The sequence below is a fragment of the Rhincodon typus genome, chromosome 13 (assembly GCF_021869965.1).
Source record: "Rhincodon typus isolate 14 chromosome 13, sRhiTyp1.1, whole genome shotgun sequence".
NCBI lineage: Eukaryota > Metazoa > Chordata > Chondrichthyes > Orectolobiformes > Rhincodontidae > Rhincodon > Rhincodon typus.
The window spans coordinates 9,374,342-9,396,271 of NC_063344.1; the positions used below are offsets into that span (position 1 = coordinate 9,374,342).

The 21,930-nt window shown below is 43.8% G+C and overlaps 1 protein-coding gene across 1 annotated transcript in view; it reads right to left on the reverse strand.

Annotated features, from left to right (window-relative positions):
- Positions 1-21,930, reverse strand: part of hltf (helicase-like transcription factor) — a 78,880-nt gene that overhangs the window by 30,907 nt on the left and 26,043 nt on the right. Inside the window, exons 9-16 of the mRNA XM_048604496.1 lie at positions 21,397-21,547; positions 20,043-20,111; positions 16,632-16,730; positions 12,122-12,219; positions 11,836-11,979; positions 8,672-8,810; positions 6,147-6,282; positions 552-731 (exon numbers count right to left, since the gene is read on the reverse strand). Coding sequence (XP_048460453.1) covers positions 552-731; positions 6,147-6,282; positions 8,672-8,810; positions 11,836-11,979; positions 12,122-12,219; positions 16,632-16,730; positions 20,043-20,111; positions 21,397-21,547 — 1,016 coding nt within the window. The remainder of the gene's footprint in view (positions 1-551; positions 732-6,146; positions 6,283-8,671; positions 8,811-11,835; positions 11,980-12,121; positions 12,220-16,631; positions 16,731-20,042; positions 20,112-21,396; positions 21,548-21,930) is intronic.

The window sequence follows — 21,930 nt, forward strand, 5'->3', positions numbered from 1 at the left end:
GCGAGGTTTTTTTTTAATCCATGAGCACTGCCACTGAAGCTGAAGCACATCTTTAAAAATATAAAGTCCAGCTTCAGTAAAGAATTTAAGATGAAATGTTTATCTCTGCCAAGTACCCATACGGAGAAATGACTGACCTCAAACCCATGGTTTTCTGCCCATTAAAATCAATCTTCTATTTAAGCATTCTGATTAAATAATTAAGCAATCAAAACCACACCATCAAACCTATCAACATAAGGCACTTATTCAGGGACAATCTCAGGAGGAAAACACCAGTAAAACTGGTGAATGACGCATACTGGTCCCTCTTGTCTCGTATACTTTAGATCAGTGCTCCAGTGCAACCAGCACATTCATTTCCAAGTATTACTGGGTCTTTTTTACATACTGAATTGCCTCTTTGTGGCTCCCACATAGTTGTCTCTACTACACAAATAAAACATCCGTTTTATAATAAAATTGTCACATTTTGTTCCACGCACAATGAGATAATGTTGTATAGTCTCCACCTTCTGAACTGGAGACTGGGTGTTTCTCTGGAGTCTCACCTGCCAATGATGGCCCGGCCTTCATTCTTCACAGACTCGTAGATTTGCTTTTCTTCATCGGATAGGGTTATATGTTGCACAAAAACGGTGCGCTCAGGGAGCTCGATTACAGGTTTGCCATTTACCTTGCTGGTTTTGGTTCTTCGCAAGGTAATGTTTTTTATTAACGCTTGCAGCCGTCTGAAGAACAAAAAGGCTTTAAAGTCCAGCAGCTTCACATGGAATGCAATAGTTACGCTATCTTTGATATGTCACCAGCACGAAATTTATTATTACAGTCACGCTAACAATAAGCCATCAGACCATAAGATGTCGACAAACTTGAAAGGGTGCAGAAAGGATTTACAAGGATGTTGCCGGGGCTGAGAGGTTGATTAGGCTGTGGGGCTTCTTTCCCTGGGCCTTTGAGGCTGAGTGTTGACCATGTAGAGGCTCACAAAATCATGACGGGCACAGATAGGGTGAACAGCCATGGTCTTTTTATCAGGTTATGGGGAGTCCAAACCTAGATGGTATAGGCTTAAGGTGACAGGGGAAAGATTTAAAAGGGACCTGAGGGGTAACTTTTTCACACAGAGGGTGGTGCGTGTATAGAACGAGCTGCCAGAGGAAGAGGTGGAGGTGGGTACAATTACAGCATTTAAAAGGCATCTGGATGGGTACATGAATAAGAAAGGTTTAGAGGGATATGGGCCAAATGCTGGTGAATGGAACTAGATTAATTTAGGGTATCTGGTTGCATGGATGAGTTGTACGAAGTGTGTGTTTCCATGCTGTACATCTCTAGGAGGCAGCACAAGTAAGTCATTCGGCCCATTGAATCTACTGCATCATTCAGTGACACCATGGCTGCTCTGATAATCCTCAACTCCAGTTTTCTGCCTTTTCCCCATAACCCTTGATTCCCTTACTGATTAAAAATGTGTCTCAGCGTGGAATGTACATTCTGCTGAATGTGACTATTCCAAGATTATACTCACTGACTGTTCACATCACCACAGCTTTCTCATGGTATTGCCTTCATTTGTTTATCCAGCACTCCTTAAAGGCAAACACACTGTTCACCTGCTGTTTAAGCGCAATGCAGTAGTAAGGTCCAATTTTCCAGCCAGCCTCTGAGAAAAGAAAATTGGATCTCCTCCTAAGTTCCTCCTACAACTTCTGGACTAATTTGTCAGTATCTTGTATTTCTGGCCTTGGGTTCTGAATTCTCCCATAAGCAGAAACATCCTCTCACCAGGTCAAACCACGACTGATAACCGAACCTGCTGCGCAGCCCCAGCGCTCACATTATTACTTCCGTCAAGCCCCTTGCACAATTTTCAAAAGCAGGCTGACCCTCAAACCTCACTTTTCTTCACAAGAACAGAAATTGCTGGAGAAACTCAACAAGTCTGGCAGTATCAGTGTTCTGAAGAAAGGTCGCTGGACTCATAACATTAACTGTGCTTTCTCTCTACACAGATGCTGTCAAACCTGCTGAGTTTCTCTGGCAATTTCTGTTTTTGCTTCAGATTTTCAGCACCTGCAGTTCTTTGCTTTATTACTCTTTTTTTTCTGCAACCTTTTATTTTTCCCTGATTTAAAATTTCAGTTATCTTTTTTACCTAGTCTCCAGTGGTACTATACCCTTCTTTCAATAGATGATAGAGGTGTGCACAGTTTCATTCAGGTATTCAAGAAACAAGGAACACTAGCTCTGCTAGAAATTGCATAAGAACTACTGGATAGTGCCCACTTATTTTCTTGAAAGTTTAGCTGGTTAGCACCTTTGTCTCTGAATCAGAGGCTCGAATTTCAAGACCAATGTCCGGATGTTATTTACAGCAGGGCTGAGGGTTAAACATTCTACGCTCACCCCTGTAAACTGGGCTGACCCGCAGTGCACTAATGGAAGTTCTAACTTGTCCTAGGAGTCACATAGACATTATGTGCTTACACGCTATAATGGGCTACAAAGCGAAGTTGAACAGAACCTCAGGCAACAGTACATCCCTACCCAACGAGCTCAATGCATTTTACGCTGACTTTGAACAGAAGGTCAGTGAAATGGTGTCACCTTATACCAACAGTCTCGGATGCACCCATATCCACTGTCACTGCTGCAGATGTTAGATCAACCTTCTTGAGAGTGAACCCACGGAACCCACTGGTACAGATAGAGTCTCTGGACACGCACTCAGATCCTGTGTGGAGCAGCTGGCGAAAGTATTCACTGATATCTTTAACCTCTCCTTACAATCTGAAATCTGCACATGCTATGAGAAGATCACTACCATCCCAGTGCCAAAGAAAAATCATGCAGCATGCCTCAATGGCTATTCCCCAGTGCCTCTGACTTCCGTAAGTATGAAGAGCTTCGAGAGGTTAGTCATGACACACATCAACTCCAACCTACCAAATTGCCTTGATCCTTTGCAATTTGCCTGCCAGCGCTACAGGTCCACAGCAGACACCATTTCCCTGGCCCTACACTCCTCCCTGAAACATCTGGATAACAAGGATACCTACATCAGTCTCCTACTTATTGACTACAGCTCCGCCTTCAACACCATAATTCCAAACTCATCTCCAAGCTCCGAGAACCAGATCTCGGCTCTCCCCTCTGTAACTGGATTCTCGACTTCCTGACCCATAGGCTGCAGTCAGTAAGGTAGGGGACAACACCTCCTCCAGCATAATCCTCAACAACAGTGCCCCACACGGCCGCATACCCTACCATACTCCTTATACACTTATGACTGTGTGGCCAAATTCCACCCCAACTCCATTTACAAGTTTGCTGATGACACCACTGTTGTAGGTTGGATCTCAAACGACGATGAGACAGAACACAGGAAAGAGTTTGAGTGCTTAGCAGTATGATGTAAAGACAACAATCTCAACGTCAGCAAAGTGAAGGAGCTGGTCATTGACTTCAGGAAGTGGAGAGGAGGGCACGCCCCTGTCTGTATCAATGGTGCTGAGGTGGAGATGGTCCAGAGAATCAAGTTCCTGGGAGTATATATCACCAACAATCTACAGTCATACAGTCCTACAGCACAGAGACAGGCCCTTTGGCCCAAACTAGTCCATGCCGACCAAAATGTCTATCCACGCTAAGCCCATTTCCCTGCACTTGGCCCATATCCTTCTAAACCTTTCCTATCCATGTATTTGTCCAAATATTTTTTAAATGTTGTTAATGCACCCTCCTCAACCTCTTTCGCTCATTCCATATGCGTCCCACCCTCTGTACACCCTTTTACAAAAGTTGCCTCTCAGGTTCCTATGAATTCTTTCCCCTCTTAGCTTAAACTGATACCCTCTAGTCCTCGATTCCCCAACCCTAGGGAAAAAGACCTATCCAAAGTGCCTATCCAAGACTCTCATGATCTTATACACTTCTATAAGATTCCCCCCTCAGTCCCCTACACTCTAAAGAAAAAAGTCCTAGCTTATCCAACTTCTCCCTATAACTCAGTGCCTTGAGTCCTGGCAACATCCTTGTAAATTTCTCCTGCAATCTCTCCAGTTTAATAACATTCTTTCTATTGCAAGGTGACCAAAACTGAACACAATACTCCAAGTATTCGGTTATATTCCGGTTCGCGACAAACAACTGCACCTCCCAGTCATGAACTACTTCAACTCCCCCTCTCACTCCTTGGATGACATGCCCATTCTGGGCCTCCTCTAGTGCCACAACGATGCCACCCGAAGGTCACAGGGGCAGCATCTCATATTTCGCTTGGGAACCCTGCAGCCCAATGGTATCAATGTGAACTTCAAGCTTCAAAATCTCCCCGCCCCTGACCGCATCCCAAAACCAGCCCAGCTCGTCCCCATCTCCCTAACCTGTCAGTCCTTTCTCCCACCCATCCACTCCTCCCACCTCAACCCCCACCCTCACCTCCTGCCTACCAGCCTCATCCCGCCTCCTTGACCTGTCCATCTTCCCTGGACTGACCCACCCCCACCCTAACTCCCCACCTACACTCACCTTTACTGGCTCCATCCGCGCCTCCTTGACTTGTCTGTCTCCTCTCCACCTATCTGCTCCTTTATCCACCTTCCATCCATCTCCCCCTCTCTCTCTATTTATTTCAGAATCCCCTTCCTCTCCCCCATTTCTGAAGAAGGGTCCAGACCCGAAACGTCAGCTTTCCTGCTCCTCTGAAGCTGCCTGGCCTGCTGTGTTCATCCAGCTTTACACCTTGTTACCACAATACTCCAAGTGTAGCTTCACCAATGTCCTGTACAACTGCAACATAACTTCCCAACTTCTATACTCAGTGCCCTGACTGATGAAGGCCAGTGTGCCAAAAGCTTTCTTCACTGCCCTGTCTACCTGTGACTCCACTTTCAGAGAACTGTGCATCTGAACTTCACTACACTCCTTAAGGCCCTACCCATTTACCATGAAACTCCTACCTGGATTTATCTTTCCAAAATGCAACACCTCACACTTATCTATGTTAAACTCTATTTGCCATTTCTCAGCCCACTTCTCCATCTGATCAAGATCCTGCTGCAACTTCTGATAACCTTCCTCACTGTCCACAATACCGTAATCATGCCTTGCACATTCTCGTCCAAATCATTGATTATAGATAACAAACAGCAACGGGCCGAGCACCAACTCCTGAGGCACACCACTAGTCACAGGCCTCCAGTCAGACAAGCATCCTTCCACCATTACCCTCTGTTTCCTACCATCAAGCCAACTGTATATCCAATTTGCCAGATGTCCCTGGATGCCATGTGATCTAACCTTCCAGAGCAGCCTACCCTGTGGAACCTTACCAAAGGCCTTACTGAAATCCATAAAGACCCCTTCAACCCCAGTTACACTCTCTTCCATCGGGCAGAAGGTACAAAAGTTTGAACAGGCTCTAGACCAGCTTCTTCCCTGCTGTTTTCAGACTTCCGAATAGACCTCTGTAAGGTACAATCTGGTTGTACAGCACACAAAACAACACATTTCACTGTATCTTTATGCATAGGACAACAATAAATCAATCAGAAGCAGTGAGGGCCATTTCAATGATACAGATGGACAAACCCCAAGACACAACTTGAAGGACAGTAGAGTTCTCCCAGTGTCATAGGAAACATTCCTTTCCCTTATCATCACTGAAAGCAGGGGTCTTGTCTTTTCGAACAACTCTAGCTGCATGCAAAATGGCAGTTATGATTTCATACCCAGCAGCGTCCGACAACAAAATAATTTATTGTTTGCCAAGCGCTTTGGAATCTCTCCAGGAGATATTTCCTTTGGCTAAAATAAAAGCTAAACACTGCGGGTTCTGGAAATCTGAAACAAACACAGAACGCTGGACAAACTTGGGAGGTCTGGCAGCATCTTTGGACAGAAAGAAACAGAGTTAAGGTTTCAAGTTTGATACGACTCTTCTGCTGTTTTCTAATTTATTCGTCAGGGCACTGCTTTGACTACAGCCCACCTGTCAATCAAGAAGCATGCTCTTTTACAGTATAAAAGTGTCCCTCCCCTGTACGTCAGTATTTCTTGCAAATTGTTCTGATGAGTGGAAGATGAAATGCTTCGACGAAACATGTCCTTTTTCAGCAACATTCAAGTTCAAAGATACCTACCTGAGACCGTGCTGGTCCCCCATGGTTACAGGCCGTTGGATAGTCCGATGCCACCACTGTCTGTCTGTAAATGGTTTCAACTTCAGAAACGAAAGGATGGACCAAAGATCCTTCAAGGAGTTTTGAATTGGTGTGCCTGCAGCAGAATCATATCAATTGAATAGCTACATATTTTAAATTAATTTAAAGTTGTTTTCAAGGTGGTTAAAAGATCAAGTCACCACAGGTGAAGTTTCACATTAGAGAGAGACAACTGGTGGTGGTTTACCCCAGGGTGACCATGCGTGGGGAGAGGGAAGAGTAACGTCAGTCGGGGCGGGGTTTGAACCCATGCTGTTGGCTTCACTTTGCACTACAAACCTGCCAACCCAGCCAACCGAGCTAACTGACTCTCGAGCCAAGTCAGTAATGTTCACAGGCAAGTCTCAACTTCGAATATGTGGATCCTGATGTGCTGCAAGATTTGAGACCAGACTGCCGTTGCGACAAATGAAGAAAGGGGATAACCAAGACCTGAGGAAAATCATCCTGAAGATGCATGGACAGGCAAACACACAACGCCTTATACCTGTAACAATGAAAGTGCACAGGTAGGATTTGAAACCTTATCCCCAGAACATTAATCAAAGATTCTGGATTACTAGCCCAGTGGCAGCATCACTTGGCCACCACATCTCCAGTCTGTCCCAACTCTCTGGAGCAGCATTTGAACCTGGAAACTTATGGTTGGAAGGTGTGTGCAACACCAGCGGAGCCACACAGAGGGAGTGGTGCCTCTCGGGTGATGTTCTGCTAGGTGACACAATGGAGATCAAATGAAAGGCTTTCTGCAAATTAACGCATCGGACTAGTGACAGCTTCAGGTATTGCAGCATTGATAAAAAACCACAAATAAACTAGCGGCTACTGTGAACACACAAGCAGCTCCCTTAACAACATTTTTAACAGCTCAGTAACTGAGACTCAACACACTCAATATTTTACTAACAATGGAACGGGCAAGGTGACGAGTAAGCCTAGTGTACACATATCAGACAGGTCCGGTTCAACACGCAGAAAATAGGCACAGGAATAGGCCATTCGGCCCTTCAAGACTGCTCCGCCATTCGATATGATCACAGCTGATTAACCTACTCAGTACCTTGTTCCTGCTTTCTCCCTCACACCCTTTGATCTCTTCAGCCCTAAGAACTCTTTCTTGAAAACACTCAGTGGGGTAACATGGTGGCTCAGCAGTTAACGCTGCTGCCTCACAGCCCCAGGGACCCAGGTTCAATTTCAACCTCAGGTGAATGTCTGTGTGGAGTTTGCACATTCTCCCTGTGTCTGTGGGGGTTTCCTCTGGGTGCTCTGATTAACTCATGTGGAGATGATGGCCTAGTGGTATTATCGCTGGACTGTTAATCCAGAGATCCAGGTAATGTTCTGGGGCAAAAACAAAGTTGCTGGAAAAGCTCAGCAGGTCTGGCAGCATCCGTGAAGGAAAAGAGAGACTTAACATTTCGGGTCCGAGTTCTGAGGAAGGGTTACTGAACTTAATTCTGAGGAAGGGTCACCGGACCCGAAACATTAACTCTTTTTTTCTTCACAGATGCTGCCAGACCTGCTGAGCTTTTCCAGCAACTTCTGTTTTTGTTCCCGATTTACAGCATCCGCAGTTCTTTCAGTTTTTTTAATGTTCTGGGGACCTGGGTTTGAATCAATATTGAATTCAATAAAAAAAAAATGCAATTAAGAGTCTAACGTTGATTGTCAGAAATACCCATCCTTTAGGGAAGGAAACTGCCATCCTTACCTGGTCTGGCCTACATGGGACTTCAGAGCCACAGCAATGTGGTTGACTCTTCACTGCTATAAATGCTGGCCTAACCAATGACACCTCATCCAACGAATTTAAAAAAAACTCAAGAGTCCAAAGATGTGCATGCCATGCAGATTGGCCATGCTAAATTGCCCAGTGTTCAGGGATGTGCAAGCTCGGTGGGTTAGCCATGGGAAATGCAGAGTTAACAGGGATAGGCTTGGTGGGGTGGGAATGGGTGGGATGCTGTTCAGAGAGTCAGTGCAGGTTTGCTGGGCTGAATGGCCTGCACCTGCACTGTAGGGATTCGATTCTATGATTTTGGCCTCAACCGTTTTCCGTGGCAGAGAACGCCACAGCAGTGACACTCTCTGGGTGAAGCAATTTCTCCTCATCTCAGACTAAAATGGCCTACCCTGTATCCTGAAACTGTGACCCCCCTGACAGTCTGCAGTCCCTGGTCATTGAGAATATTGCACCTATGTTTACCCTGTCATTTCCCCCCCGAAAAAAACCTTGTCTCCCTGCAAGATACCAATGCTGGCTTTCGGATGAGCAGGTAGCAATCTTGCCATTCGCACATGTAATTGCATTATGTGCAGTGGCCAAAGCTTCTGGTCTGACTGGTATTTTAAAAGCAGCAAACACCAACAGCCTTAGGCTCGCAACCATTCCACCACAAAATCCAGCCCAGGTCAGTGCAATACACATCTCTCAGTCTTACCTGTTAATACCCATCGCCTTTCAGCAGTCAATGTGAGTGCAGCTTTGGTCTGCTGGGCGTTTGGATTGCGTATGGTGTGGCCCTCGTCCAATACCACACGGAGCCAGTTCACTTTATGCAGGGGGCTGGCACTCCCACTCTGTAAGGACAAGTTTAGCATAATCACTGCGAGGTGATAGAAAATAAAAATCCAGTGCAACTCTCTCACACTTGACAACTGCACAGCTACTTCATGCATTCAGACAAACCCCCTGCACCAATGCGGCATTGGGATTTTTTAAAAAACTGAAACTGAAGGATAGGCCTCATGTCGATAGGGAAGGTTATAGGGGGTATCTTTACTCTAGCTGCCTGAATTGTTCAGCACTGTAGAGATTGAAATGCTCTAAAACAGCTTAGGACATTTTTAACAGCTCAGTAACTGAGACTCAACACACTTAATATTTTACTAACACTGGAATGAGCAAGGCTGGTCTTGTCTTGACACGTTTAAATAAAAATACAGAAAGCCCATTCAGTGCATTAAAGCCAGCTCTTAGCACCTTAACTCTCTCAGCAGCTTTCAGGTGTGTTTTAAATACCCCAGTCTCCGTCTTCCCCAACCCACTATTCTAAACAGGTATTCAAAACTTTAAGTGTCCACTTCAAACTTACTTTTAAACTAATTCAAGTTGTCTTCTGGATTTACTAATGTAATGCAATCTTATGTTATGCTTACTGTATACTATCTGAGTTATCCCAATCATATATGTAATGCCCAGTCTTTCCTAATTCCTGTTACACTCAAATAAAGGTTTAAATGGAATTTAAGACCCAGAATGCCATGATTACATGATTAATTGTACAAGTCATATTTACGTAAAGTGAGAAAGTTGAAGTTTTTAATCTTCAAGCCCGCAGCATCTAAAGGTTAGATTTCCCACTCACCACCTGGGGTGGTGGTTTGGTCACCAAGTGTACAGACCACTCCATTTTAATTGTGGTACAAACTGGGAGAAATGAAACCCACCCGTTTGCATAACAAACAGTTCATCTACACTGCCACTTATACACCCGAGCGACGGTGAAATCGACCCCAACATTTTGTCAGATTCTGTAACTTTGAAAAGTCACGATTACATCGGGCAGGTGGAAAAGGATACTCAATGTTACTTGGTCATTATTAAAATAGCACATTATTGTCAGTGATGCTTTGAAGGACAGTGAACGATTCAGTTAGCTACATCAAAGGTGTCTCCTATAAACTTCCCCTCTGGACATAAGCTTTAATTGTGAGGTTGCTGACTTGCACACTGAGCTGGTTGAGAACAAGCCAGCTCTGTGACCAAGTCAACAACCTCATCCACAACCCTAGGTACAGACCTTTGCCATGGGTAAACTCAAGTACGCTTGGAATTAATTTTGTGGCTGTTCTTAAAGAATGAACTGTATTTATATAGGGCTTTTCATGGCCTCAGGTTATCCCAAAGCGGCCAATAAAATATTTTTAAGAGTAATGTAGTCAATATGGTATGGTGTGTAGACACACACACACACAGGGAATGCATAAAATATTTACACACACAGTTCTGAGGAAGGGTCACCAGATCCGAAATGTTAACTCTGACTTCTCTTCACAGATGCTGCCAGACCAGCTGAGCTATTCCAGTAACTTCTGTTTTTGTTTCTGATTTACAGCATCCACAGTTCTTTTCGTTTTTATTTGCACAGAGTATTTAATTATCTATTAGAAACAATGCTGCTTTAAGCTTTTAAACATCATGTTGTATAGCAGATCAATCCTCATTTCTAATGTGTAACTCTCCCCTACCTGAACATTGTGAAGCACAGCATAATGGAAACTACTTCGATTGCAGACCTCTTGCATTATTAATTCAGTCGAAGTACTGTGTCTATGCCTGATCATCATCATAACCCATGCGGAAATCATTAAAATATTCCTGACCTTCAGTTAATGTCAGTTCCCACTGCTTTTGCTGTGCTAACTTCCTCATATACACCCCACAGATTCTCAATTTTCCTGCTATTATATCAGTAAGTCTCTTTTGATAATATAAACCCTGTGCTGCGGAGATAGGTGTCACAACTAAAAGGCACACCTTTGTCAGGGAGGAGTAGGTAGGGAAATCAATGCCACTTCCTGCTCACCAGTAACACTGATACAATCTGTTTGCTGAATGACCTCTTTGACTGAAGCCAAGTTTCCAACACCACATTTTCTTTGCAGTAAATCTGCTGATTATCACATTATAACAATATTTCATGCTGTTAAATCTATTGTAACCTGCCCCCTACTTAGAAAACAGGAGCAGGAATAGGCTATTTAAGCCCTTCAAGCCTGCTCCACCATTCATTATGAATCTGCCAAATCATCCAATACAGAGACTGTTCCTGCCTCTTCCCCCTATCCTTCAATTCCTTCAGCACCATGTGCTACATTCAACTCCAATGGCTATTCAATTCCTCTCCCAGGCAACCACCTATCCTCAGCCAAAAACTCTCTCCATCTTATCCCACAACCTGTCACACTTGCCCACCACCCAATCTGAAATACAATTAGGCTCCAAACCATTGCCTCAAATGTAAAATAACTTGGTCTTCAATTCCCTCTATTTACCTACCCCTCCACATCATTCTTCCAGCCCTACCGCCTCTCAACCAAATCCCATGCTTTATTGACACAGCCTCTCCAATATGCAAACTCCTTTCACGTATTCTTCCTGTTGCCCTCAGCATGTGGGCATTCAGCTGCCTAGGTCCCACCCTCCAGAACTCCATTCTTAAATCCTTCTGCCCCTCCTTCCTGAATTTGATTTATTATTGTCACACGTGTCTAGATACAGTGAAAAGTTTTGTTTTGCATGCAGTACAGGCAGATCATGCCACACAAAGTCGCATTAAGAGGCGCCATAAAAATGCAAACTGCTGTGTGAAAAAGTGGTTTCTACTGTGTGTGAAATGGCAGAAACAGTCACACCTCCAAAGGCTACCGACAGAGGGGATTTGTAAAGGAACATTTCAGAATCCAGGACCACTCAACGGTCTGAAAAGCAAGAGGTAACATTCCGAAGTTCTGAGGCTTTTGACTTGACAAGCACAAAAAGCACGCAAATCAAAGACAACAATGAATTTCACAACTCAGCAATTCAATATTCACAACCTACCCCATAATCAACTGTTAATGTATTGTAGGTGGTCAGTACAATATCCTGTTCAGCAAGGAATGATGCAGACTTATTTCTCTCAGAGCCATAATAAAGATACATATTCAATTTCACATCAGGGCATAAATGTCGCTCAAACTGGTCCTGAAAGATAGATTTGCACTTCAAGTTATTTCAATTGTTCGGTCATTGTCCCTTCTGGACTGGTTACAATAAAAGGAAGAAATTGACAGAGACGTCAACCAAATTTGTAGGGAGAGATTCAAACTTGCCGCTGTGTACTTACAATCCAGTTACTGAGCACAGAGAGAGGACAAACAATCAGGGTCGATCTCGCCTTTATATTAGCCGCTGTAATAGTGCTAGTCTGTGTGCTTGGACAGCCTAAAAAACAGACAAAATTGAAATACTGGGAGTGCTGAAAATCTGAAAGAATGCTTAGCAAGTCAGAAAGCATCCACTGGAGAGAGGAAGTAGGGCGAGCATTTCAAGCTGATGGGCTTCCTTCAGAGTTCAGGAAAGAGAGGCAACATAAAAACAGGCTTTAGCATGATCAAACACAACAACAAATTTCAAAAGCCATAAGTGTGAACAGTTTTTGAACTGAAAACATGAGTAACTTTCTCTCTGTACATATGCTGCCTAAGCTACTGAGTGTTTCCAGTACTTTCTTTTAAAACATTAGAATACATTTTAACAAACTAGTTTTTTAAGTCTGATGACATATATAAATTAGGAAGCAGATTCAGCATAAAATAATTTTATCATTACTTGGGTTTGATGGCCTTCCCTTTAGCTGCCTGGGCTTCAACCTTTGGAATTAATCTCCTCTATTCTTAAACAGCCTTAAAATCTACCTCTTTAACCAAGCTTCTCGTCACTTGCCCTAATATTTTATTATGTAGCACGCTGTTGATTTTTGCTCAACAACTGCTCTGAGGCACCTTACAACATTTTACTATTTTAAAGTGTCATATGAATTAAACTGAAGATTTTGAAAAAAAAAGGCTTAAAAAGACAGCAACATTTCTGTCCAACAGCAATTTTCTGTTACCAGACATCGTTGAGTATTCATTATAAAACTATGGCTTTATAACCTGACCAGTTCGTTCCACTTTGTCACCTTGTTTCTAAAGCATCCTTGACACTCATTCATTCAATCTCCTACCCTGACCATCAATCTTCACTCAACCCCATAGCTCAACATTCACTGTATTGTCATCCTCAGTCTAAGGACTTAAATACATCTTGCTGCTTATTAAGTGCACTTTAGAAATGCAGGAACACATGGGGTATTGGAACATGGAATTTGTGAATGCTCCACTAGCCCCATCTAAAGGTACCAAAAATATTGCATGTTAACTTTTCTTCTGAGACTTTGTCCCATCATAATTGAGAATATCAGCAATATTGAGAATATTGTAACATGAGGCTTGTAGGAAATCTACAAAGGAAAATAACACATTCCAGTGAGGTTGCAAAAGGATATGGAGTGGAGGAAAAAAAAGACTCAAGAGGATCCTTTATTTTACGTGGCGAGTTAGGATCTAGAACGCACTGCCTGAAAAGATGGCAAATCACAGATTTAAATAGTAATTTTCAATGCGAATTGGATAGAACTAAAAATTCTTAGAGTCAGGGGATTTGCAACCAAGTGAATAATTGGGAGAAGTGATGGCCTACTTATATTATTGCTGAACTGTTAATCCAGAGACCCAGCGAATACTCTAAGGATCTGAGTTCGAATCCTGCCACGGCAGATGATGGAATTCAATTTTAAAACAATCTGGAATTAAGAGTTTACCGATGATCATGAATCCATTGTCAATTGTTGGGAAAAACCCATCTGGTTCACTAATGTCCTTCAGGCAAAGAAACTGCTGTCCTTATGTGGTCTGGCCTACAGTGACTCCAGTCCCACAGCAATATGGTTGACTCTTAAGTGCTCTATTAGGGATGGGTATTAAGGTTGGCCTAGCCAGCGACACCCTCATCCCATAAATGAATTAAAAAAAAGTAGCTAGCACAGTCATGAGGGGCTAAACACGCCTCTTTCTGTGCTGTATGTTTCCATTTTATTTGCTCTTTCAAACGATGCCGTCAATGCCAACACCCATTATCCATCACTAGTTGCCCTCAGGGAACTGATAAATGTACCATGTTGTTAAATATAACTAAATGACTGGCCAGGTACTCTCAGGAGGTTGTTAAGTGCCAAACATGCTACTCTAGACTGGAGCCACATGCAAGTCAGACCAGATTAAGGTTGGTCTGAAAGGGCACGAGCAAACAAGACGGGTTATGACGACAATCAATAATAGTCTCGTGGTCAGCGTGACTTAGACCAGCTTTCAATTCAATGTTTGTATGAAACAGATTTAGATCCCACCAGATGACATCATAGGGTTTGAACATTACATCATTAACCTAGGCCTCTGTGTTACCAGTCTAGTGAATTACAAGCCATCTAAAGAATCCCTTCACAGGCCATTCGGCCCAACAAGTCCACACTGACCCTTCAAAGAGCATCCCACCCAGGCTACCCTAGCCCCCTACCCTATCCCTGTAACCCTGTATTTCACATGGCTAACCTAACTGGCCTACACATACCTGGACACTATGGGCAATTTCCCAGGGCCAAACCACCTAATCTGCACATCTTTGGTACGTGGGAGGAAACCAGAGCACCGAAAGGAAACCCACACAGACACGGGAAGAGTTACGCGAAGGTGGAACTGAACCTGGATCCCTGGCGCTGTGAGGCAGCAGTGTGAACCACTGAGCCACAATGCTGTCCCTGGATTATGAACGGTTTCCGTTCCTCAGTGAGTTTGCCAGTCGGTTTGTATGCAAGTCGGAACATAATACAACTAAACGATCGCATGTCAGATCCTTAAATTTAATAGGAATATGGATGCTCATTCATGAGCATTAGTGTTCATAAATCAGGGCCACCTGTACCATCATGTCACTGTCTCCCCCTAACAGCTGATGACATGCTTTACAGTAGCATTATAAGGAAACATGGGCATCTCTGCAGTCTCATCACTTGGAGACTTTGGGAAGGAAAGAATTAAAGGAATACTCTCAAGGATGTAGACAAGAGGGAGGACACACTGTGCAACAATTCTAGGGCTGAAGGAATGAGTGGAGAAAGCAAACGTGTACTCACTGGTACATTTACTATTTCCAAACTCCAGAACAAATGGCAGAAGAGTATCACAAATCCAGTCTTTGCCATGTGTGATAAAGAACTGCGCAATACTCATTCTCCACACCCAGTCTCACGGAGCAGGGACTTAAGGCACAACTCTAACTGGGCAGGTGCGAGATTATAGCCGTCTCTCTAAATACTTTTAAGGCAGAGGTGGACAGATTCGTAATAAAAACCGAAAGAGCTGCGGATGCTGCAAATCAGGAACAAAAACAAAGTTGCTGGAAAAGCTCAGCAGGTCTGGCAGCATCTGTGAAGGAATAAACAGAGTTAACGTTTCGGGTCCAGTGACCCCTCCTCAGAACCTGTTGTGTGGATAGATTGGTGATGACCAAGGGGATGGAAGATTATCAGGAATGTAGAGTTGAGGTTAAAATCAGATCAGGCAGGATCTTATTGAATGGTGAGGCAGGCTGGAAAAGCCAAGTGACCTTCTCTTCTTTCTTGTCCAGGAGTAAGTCAGAGTCTTCAGACAAGGGGCAGCCATTACTCAGCAACTCCAGTTTAAAAGGTGAAGAAAGGGTGACAAAGTAGACTGCAGAACTTTAGTAACTGTTCATGGATTAAAAGAATCAGCAATAACTCTTTCAATAATAAACTGCTTCCCGAGATGAAAGGGACAAGGATTTAAAAGCAATACGCCAATTCGCCATGCCTAGGAAACAGAGGAGTCAAAAGCTCCACAAAAAAAAACTGTTTTAACAACCGCTGCCTTACACCAGTATGCCCGGTGACTTGTGATTAGCACCGCTGCCTCACTGCTCCAGGGACTCAGGTTCGATTCCACCCTCGGGCGGCCATCTGTGAGGAGTTTGCACATTCTCCCCGTGTCTGTGTGGGTTTCCTCCGGGTGCTCCGGTTTCCTCCCACAGTCCAAACATGTGCACGTTAGGGTGGATTTGCACATCTAGGGATGTGAGGCTTAGGTCGATTAGCCACGGTTGATAGGGATAGGGTAGGGGGCTGGGTCTGACTGGAATGCTATTCAGAGGATCGGTGTGGACTCAGTGGACCGAATGGCCTGCTTCCAAACTGTAGGGATTCTTGCAGAAGAATTTAAGGAATTAATGGCAGGACAGGTCATGTTTTGAGCAGAAAACAAACATCGAACGTAACAAGGAACGGTGAAGTAGGTTGAGGACAGCTGGTTTTCGCTCCCAAAAAGCAAGCAAGCTACAGACTTTAGAAGTATCAGAAATAATATCACACCAGAGTTTAACATGACAGAAAATCCTTTAAGAATTCAGCTTCAGCAGCAGAAATCTGTAGAAACACTCTGCACATTAATTGAAACCCGACATATTCAAAGACAAGACATTGTACGTTAGGATCGTGGCTAAATTCTACCATTAATCAGGTAATAGCTAAACTAGGTTACGAGGCTTAACTTGCTTACTGGAGAGGTCTTATTTTGCTGCTTTATGCAGTAAAGTTTAAATAATTGTTTCAGTATTTGATTGCGAGCTTTCTTAACGAGTAGCTGAATTAAAGGTAGTTTGTAGTAATTTACACACAACTAAAGAATTGTCAAGAAAAGGATGATAAAAATAAACGCAAGTTACCCCCACAAATAAAATATTACCTTTCTTGATCTTTTTTAAAGTGGAACTTGACCCGCCACCAAGAGCAGCCGCAAAATCAATATCCTCCATTAGGCCACAACCAGACTGCGACTTGCTGTCTGTAATACCGAGCAAATTTTAAAAATATTACATTTAAACTACAACAAGCAGTTATTACAAGGAGACCGGTTATTTCATTCTTTTTCCCAAATATTCTTTCAACAATAAAAAGGGATTTCAGTTTACAAGGAAGCCATCTGCTCTAGCACATCCCTCTAAAGTAAAGCCATCAGACCACAAGATACAGGAGCAGAACTGAATCTGAATCTGATGTTTCTCAACACCGTTCTTCTGCATTCTCCCCAAAACCTTGATTCCCTTCCTAATCAAGATCTATCTATCTCTGACTTAAATACACTCAATGACAGATACACCACCCTCTGGCTGAAAAAATTCCTCCTCATCTCAGTTCTAAAGGGTCGTCTCTTCACTGAGACTGTGCCCTGGGGTCCTAGTCTCTCCTATTAGTGGAAACATCTTCTCCAAGTCTACTTTATGCAGTATTTTGTAAATTATAGCCAACAAAAAAAAACTACATATCCCAAAACAACCATGTAATCAAATCTGTGACTGCCATTAACAAAATCAGACAATGCTGGAGAAACCCGGCTGGTTGGCAGCATCTGTGGAGACAAAGCGGGGTTAACGTTTCAAGTCCAGTGCTTATGAGTGACATTAACAGGATTGAAAAATACATCGAATGGGCTGAATTTTGCCAGAAATCAGCCGAGAGTCAAACTTGGGGAGTGTCATGGGGACTTCCTCTACTATGAGCTCCTGTGACTTACCTCATGCAATTCCCACTCTCACCTCAATAGCATTTATCAGACACCCACAGAGCTGCTTTTACATCCGCCAACAATGAAAGGTTCCTTGGTTCAGGACCTTCTGGTGTACCGTGCACAATTCTGGTCACCCTGCTATAGCAAGGAAGTTATTAAACTGGAAAGGGTGCAGAAAAGATTCACAAGATGTTACTGGGACTGGAGGGTTTGAGTTATAAAGGAAGGCTGGACAGGCTGGGACTTTTCCACTGGAGCATCGGAGGCTGAGAAGTGACCTTACAGAGGTTTATAAAATCATGAGGGGTACAGATAATGCGGATAGCCAAAGTCTTTTTTCCCGGGGTAGGATAGTCCAAAACTAGAGGGAATAGGTTTAGGGTGAGGAGGGAAAGATTTAAAAGGGGTTTAGGGGCAATGTTTTCACACAGAGGGTGGTGTCTGTACAGAATGAACTACCAGAGGAAGTGGTGGAGGCTGGTAAAAGACACTTGGACAGATACATGAATAGGAAAGCCTTAGAGGGAAATGGGCCAAATGCAGGCAAATGAGACTAGAGTTATCTAGGATATCTGGTCAGCATGGACGAGTTGAAATGAAAGGTTTGTTTCTGTGCTGTATGACCAACTGTCTGCTGCATACTGTACCAAACACTGCTGGTCTGGTCTGAGTAGCCACCATCAGTGCGATGTCCATAGTTTTGAGAAGCACACAAGGTAGTTAAAGACTTTCCAGATATTTGCACTTCCAGATATCCTAGATAAATCTCGTCCCATTTGCCTGCAGTTGGCCCATATCCCTCTAAGCCTTTCCTATTCATGTATCTGTCCAAATGTCTTTTAAACACTACCACAGGGGTAGGTGCTCCCCACCATCTTCTCTCTGCAACCTCACATTCATTCTGACTCTGCTGCTGCACCTATGGCCCAGCAAGGCTCATGCTCAATACTGCATGCAGCATCTTCCCTCTATGGTTCTCAACTAATCCAATGGCCCCCACCACCTCATCCACCCACCAACCCACCACCACCATCGCCACCACCGCCTATCTACTAACCCGTCCTGCCTTTGGCACTCCCTGTTTCCTCCAGGAGCCACCCTTTCTGACTGGCAAATGACCAGCACCGAGACTGACTACTCATTGCTGTCAAACACGACAAGCTGCCAGGCCTCCTGCCCGAGATAAAAAGCGATGTTGTGAGCATCCAAAGTGAACAGGCACAAAGTGAGTTGCTAAGAGTCCAGCGAAACACCCAGTTCCAATTCATGAGACAGGTGGCCTGCTCCTGGCAGAAGTGTGGCATTGGAATGGGTCAGTGAGCTCCAAAGTGCTGAAATGTATCAGAACAGAGCCCTCAATTTGCCCTGGTGACATGGCGAGGCTGGTACTTTGCCAATGCCAACCTTGTGAGTGCAGACTGCAGGAGGCTGTGGGTCATGGAGCGTGCCTTAAAGATGTTGGGGAATACTGTGCAGGGTGGATAGCTGAAGGAGTACGCTGGAGTGACAGGTACCTGCTTCAGCTTTCATTTTGGGAACTGTCATCATCTGGTTTCTCTCCACTGCTTGTTAAAATGGCAAACATCATACTAATGAGGGGAGATTAGCTAATCAGGAGATGTTAATACGTGCAAATGGGTCACTCACCATGGGTTAGCAAGATTCCCGTCTCACTGTTAAAACCTTGGGTGGAAAATCTGGACTTTTGTCTCCCCCTCAGTGTTGAGTATCCCATTGCTCTGTTCCCACCAATCAGAGTGCCCTTTACCAACTGAGCCTCCAGTGTCCACATCCTTTCAGGGGCTGGGAAGATTCTACCCAGTGAGCTGCTGTAAGTTTCCAGCTTTCAGTTCCTGGTCCACCTACAGGACCCACAATATATACCACAGCAATGCAAGGTGACAGCTCAGCACTACCTTCTCAGGATAAGTAGCGGTCAGCAATAGACACCCTGAGGATGGTCCTATCCCCAGGAATGAAAACAGGTTTATACTTCTCACAACTTCCAATAAAGATAAAGATAAAAGGTGGGACCAACAAATCCAATGAACCCTGGATGAAGAGGGACACTGAGGGGGGCACGGTGGCTCAGTGGTTAGCGCTGCTGCCTCACAGCGCCAGGGGCATGGGTTCGATTCCCCCTCGGGCAACTGTCTGTGTGGAGTTTGCACATTCTCCCCGTCTCTGCGTGGGTTTCCTCCGGATGCTCTGGTTTCCTCCCACAGTCCAAAGATGTGCAAGATAGGTGGATTGGCAGTCATAAATTGCCCATAGTGTTCAGGGATGTGTAGATTAGGTGGGTTATAGGGGGATGGGTCTGGCTGGGATGCTCTGAGGGTCGGTGTGGACTTGTTGTGCCGAAGGGCCTGTTTCCACACTGTAGGGATTCTATGTTTGCTTTTGACTGGCAGAGATTTGATGGGCCGAAGGGCCTTCTTCTGTGCTATAGGCTCAATGGCTCTCAAACCTTGGCCAAACAGAGAGAGTGAACTACCCTCTTTAGAATTTACTTTCCGACAAGAGATATTATTTTCAATGAATATGTGCAAAATATCCTCTTTTAATCAGACTGTACTTTGAATGATTCACCTTTTCTCCCGCTACTCGTGGGTCTCCATTCCGTTCTCTTAGCCGTTGCACTTTTCTGTTGCGTTTTCACTGCAAAAACAAAAGCCACAACTTTTGAAAGAGCTTGCAACACTTAACGAGTGCCTTTCATAACCTCAGATGTTTCAAAATACAATGTACAGTAAATTAAGTACTTTAACAGGCGCTGCTGTAATGCTGTTGTAACACAGTGGGGCTGTTCGCCTAAAATTTGCTGGCTGAGCCAAATGAAGATAAATAAAAATCAAATTAAATGAGGAGAAAATGTAAGAAGGCTCATGATGACATAATGATTCAAAAGGTCATTGGTTTTAAACTGTTTCTGTGTTTTGCTGAAGGAATGGACCAAAGGGTCGGCCTCCAAGCTCTATGGCTCTTTGATTCTATGAACGTGATTTAACATCAAGCACTATAACTCAGCAGGAATGGACTGAATGGTCACAGAATCTCTGGAAATGAATCAGATGTGATACTGTGTCTAGTTATCAGCTGAATCTGTGATGGTTATGGAATTGTGCTGTGTAAATACCATATGGTCGACTGGATGACATTAAAGTGGTTAAAAGTTAAAGCCAAAGTTCATTAGAACAACAGAAAAAACTCTTTCCAAGGAACGACAAGAAAATCCTACTTAATTAATTAAACTGGCCGTGGTAGATGACATGTTTGTGATATTTGCCAGTGGTCAAACTGATGACTTGCCGGAGACTGGATAGTGCAAGGTTTGGATACATAACTTCTTTGCACAGAATGAGAACTTTTTTTTAAAAAATGCCTCACAGCAAAACTAGGAAGTGCTGAGGAAGTGGTCAGATCAACAGCTGGGATTTGAGACAGAGTAAGCTGATCACCTGACAGGTACCATGGATAGGAACAGTTTAGAGGGATATGGGCCAAACGCAGGCAAATGGGACTAGTTCAGTTTAGTAACCTCTCAGCGTGGAGGTGTAGGGCTCTGTGGTCTGTTTCCATGCTGTATACCTCTACGACTCTAAATCCATGTAAAAGGCTTCAGGTGGGATTATCAGCACTGTACAGATAAGCATAATGCAGTGTCTTTTGTAGTGTACTTTGCTTCAATAAACAATACAGGATATATTCCGTTGTTAGAACTACCTGGGGTTAGTGATATCGAGAGTAAACCCGACAGATCGGGGAAAGTGGGAATAAAAATCTACAACAGAAAACAGTAAACTACACACAGCATAGCCCCACTGTTAACAACAAAGTGACCAAATAATCTGTTGTTCATGTTGGTTAAATCATTTAGTTAGGGCCCTGACAAACAAGGCCAATAGATTTAGAGAATGAAATGGATCTGTGCTCACAGACTTGCCTTTCTTTTTTGTGGAGATACATTCTTCATCCTTTTCAGAATCACTGCTGTACGTGTATTTAACATTCTCTGTTTTCTTCCTGCACAAAACAGCATTCCAGTTGATAAAGCGTATATAAAAAATAAAAGCAGAAAAAAAGGAGTTCAGAAACTTCAGAAACCATCACAGTCATAGAGCTATACACCAGGAAACAGACTCTTCGGTCCAACTTGTCCACGCTGACCAGATATCCTAAATTAATCTAGTCCCACTTGTCAGCATTTGGCCCATATCCCTCTAAACCCTTCCCATTCATGTACCCATCCAGGTGCCTTTTAAATGTTGTAATTGTACCAACCTCCACCACCTCCTCCGGCAGTTCATTCCATACACGCACCACCCTCTGCGTGAAAAAGTTGCCCCTTAGACCCCTTTAAAATCTTTCTCCTCTCACCTTAAACCTATGCTCTCTAGTCCTGGAGACAGTAGGAACTGCAGATGCTGGAAAATCTGAGATAACAAGGTGTAGAGCTGGATGAACACAGCAGGCCAAG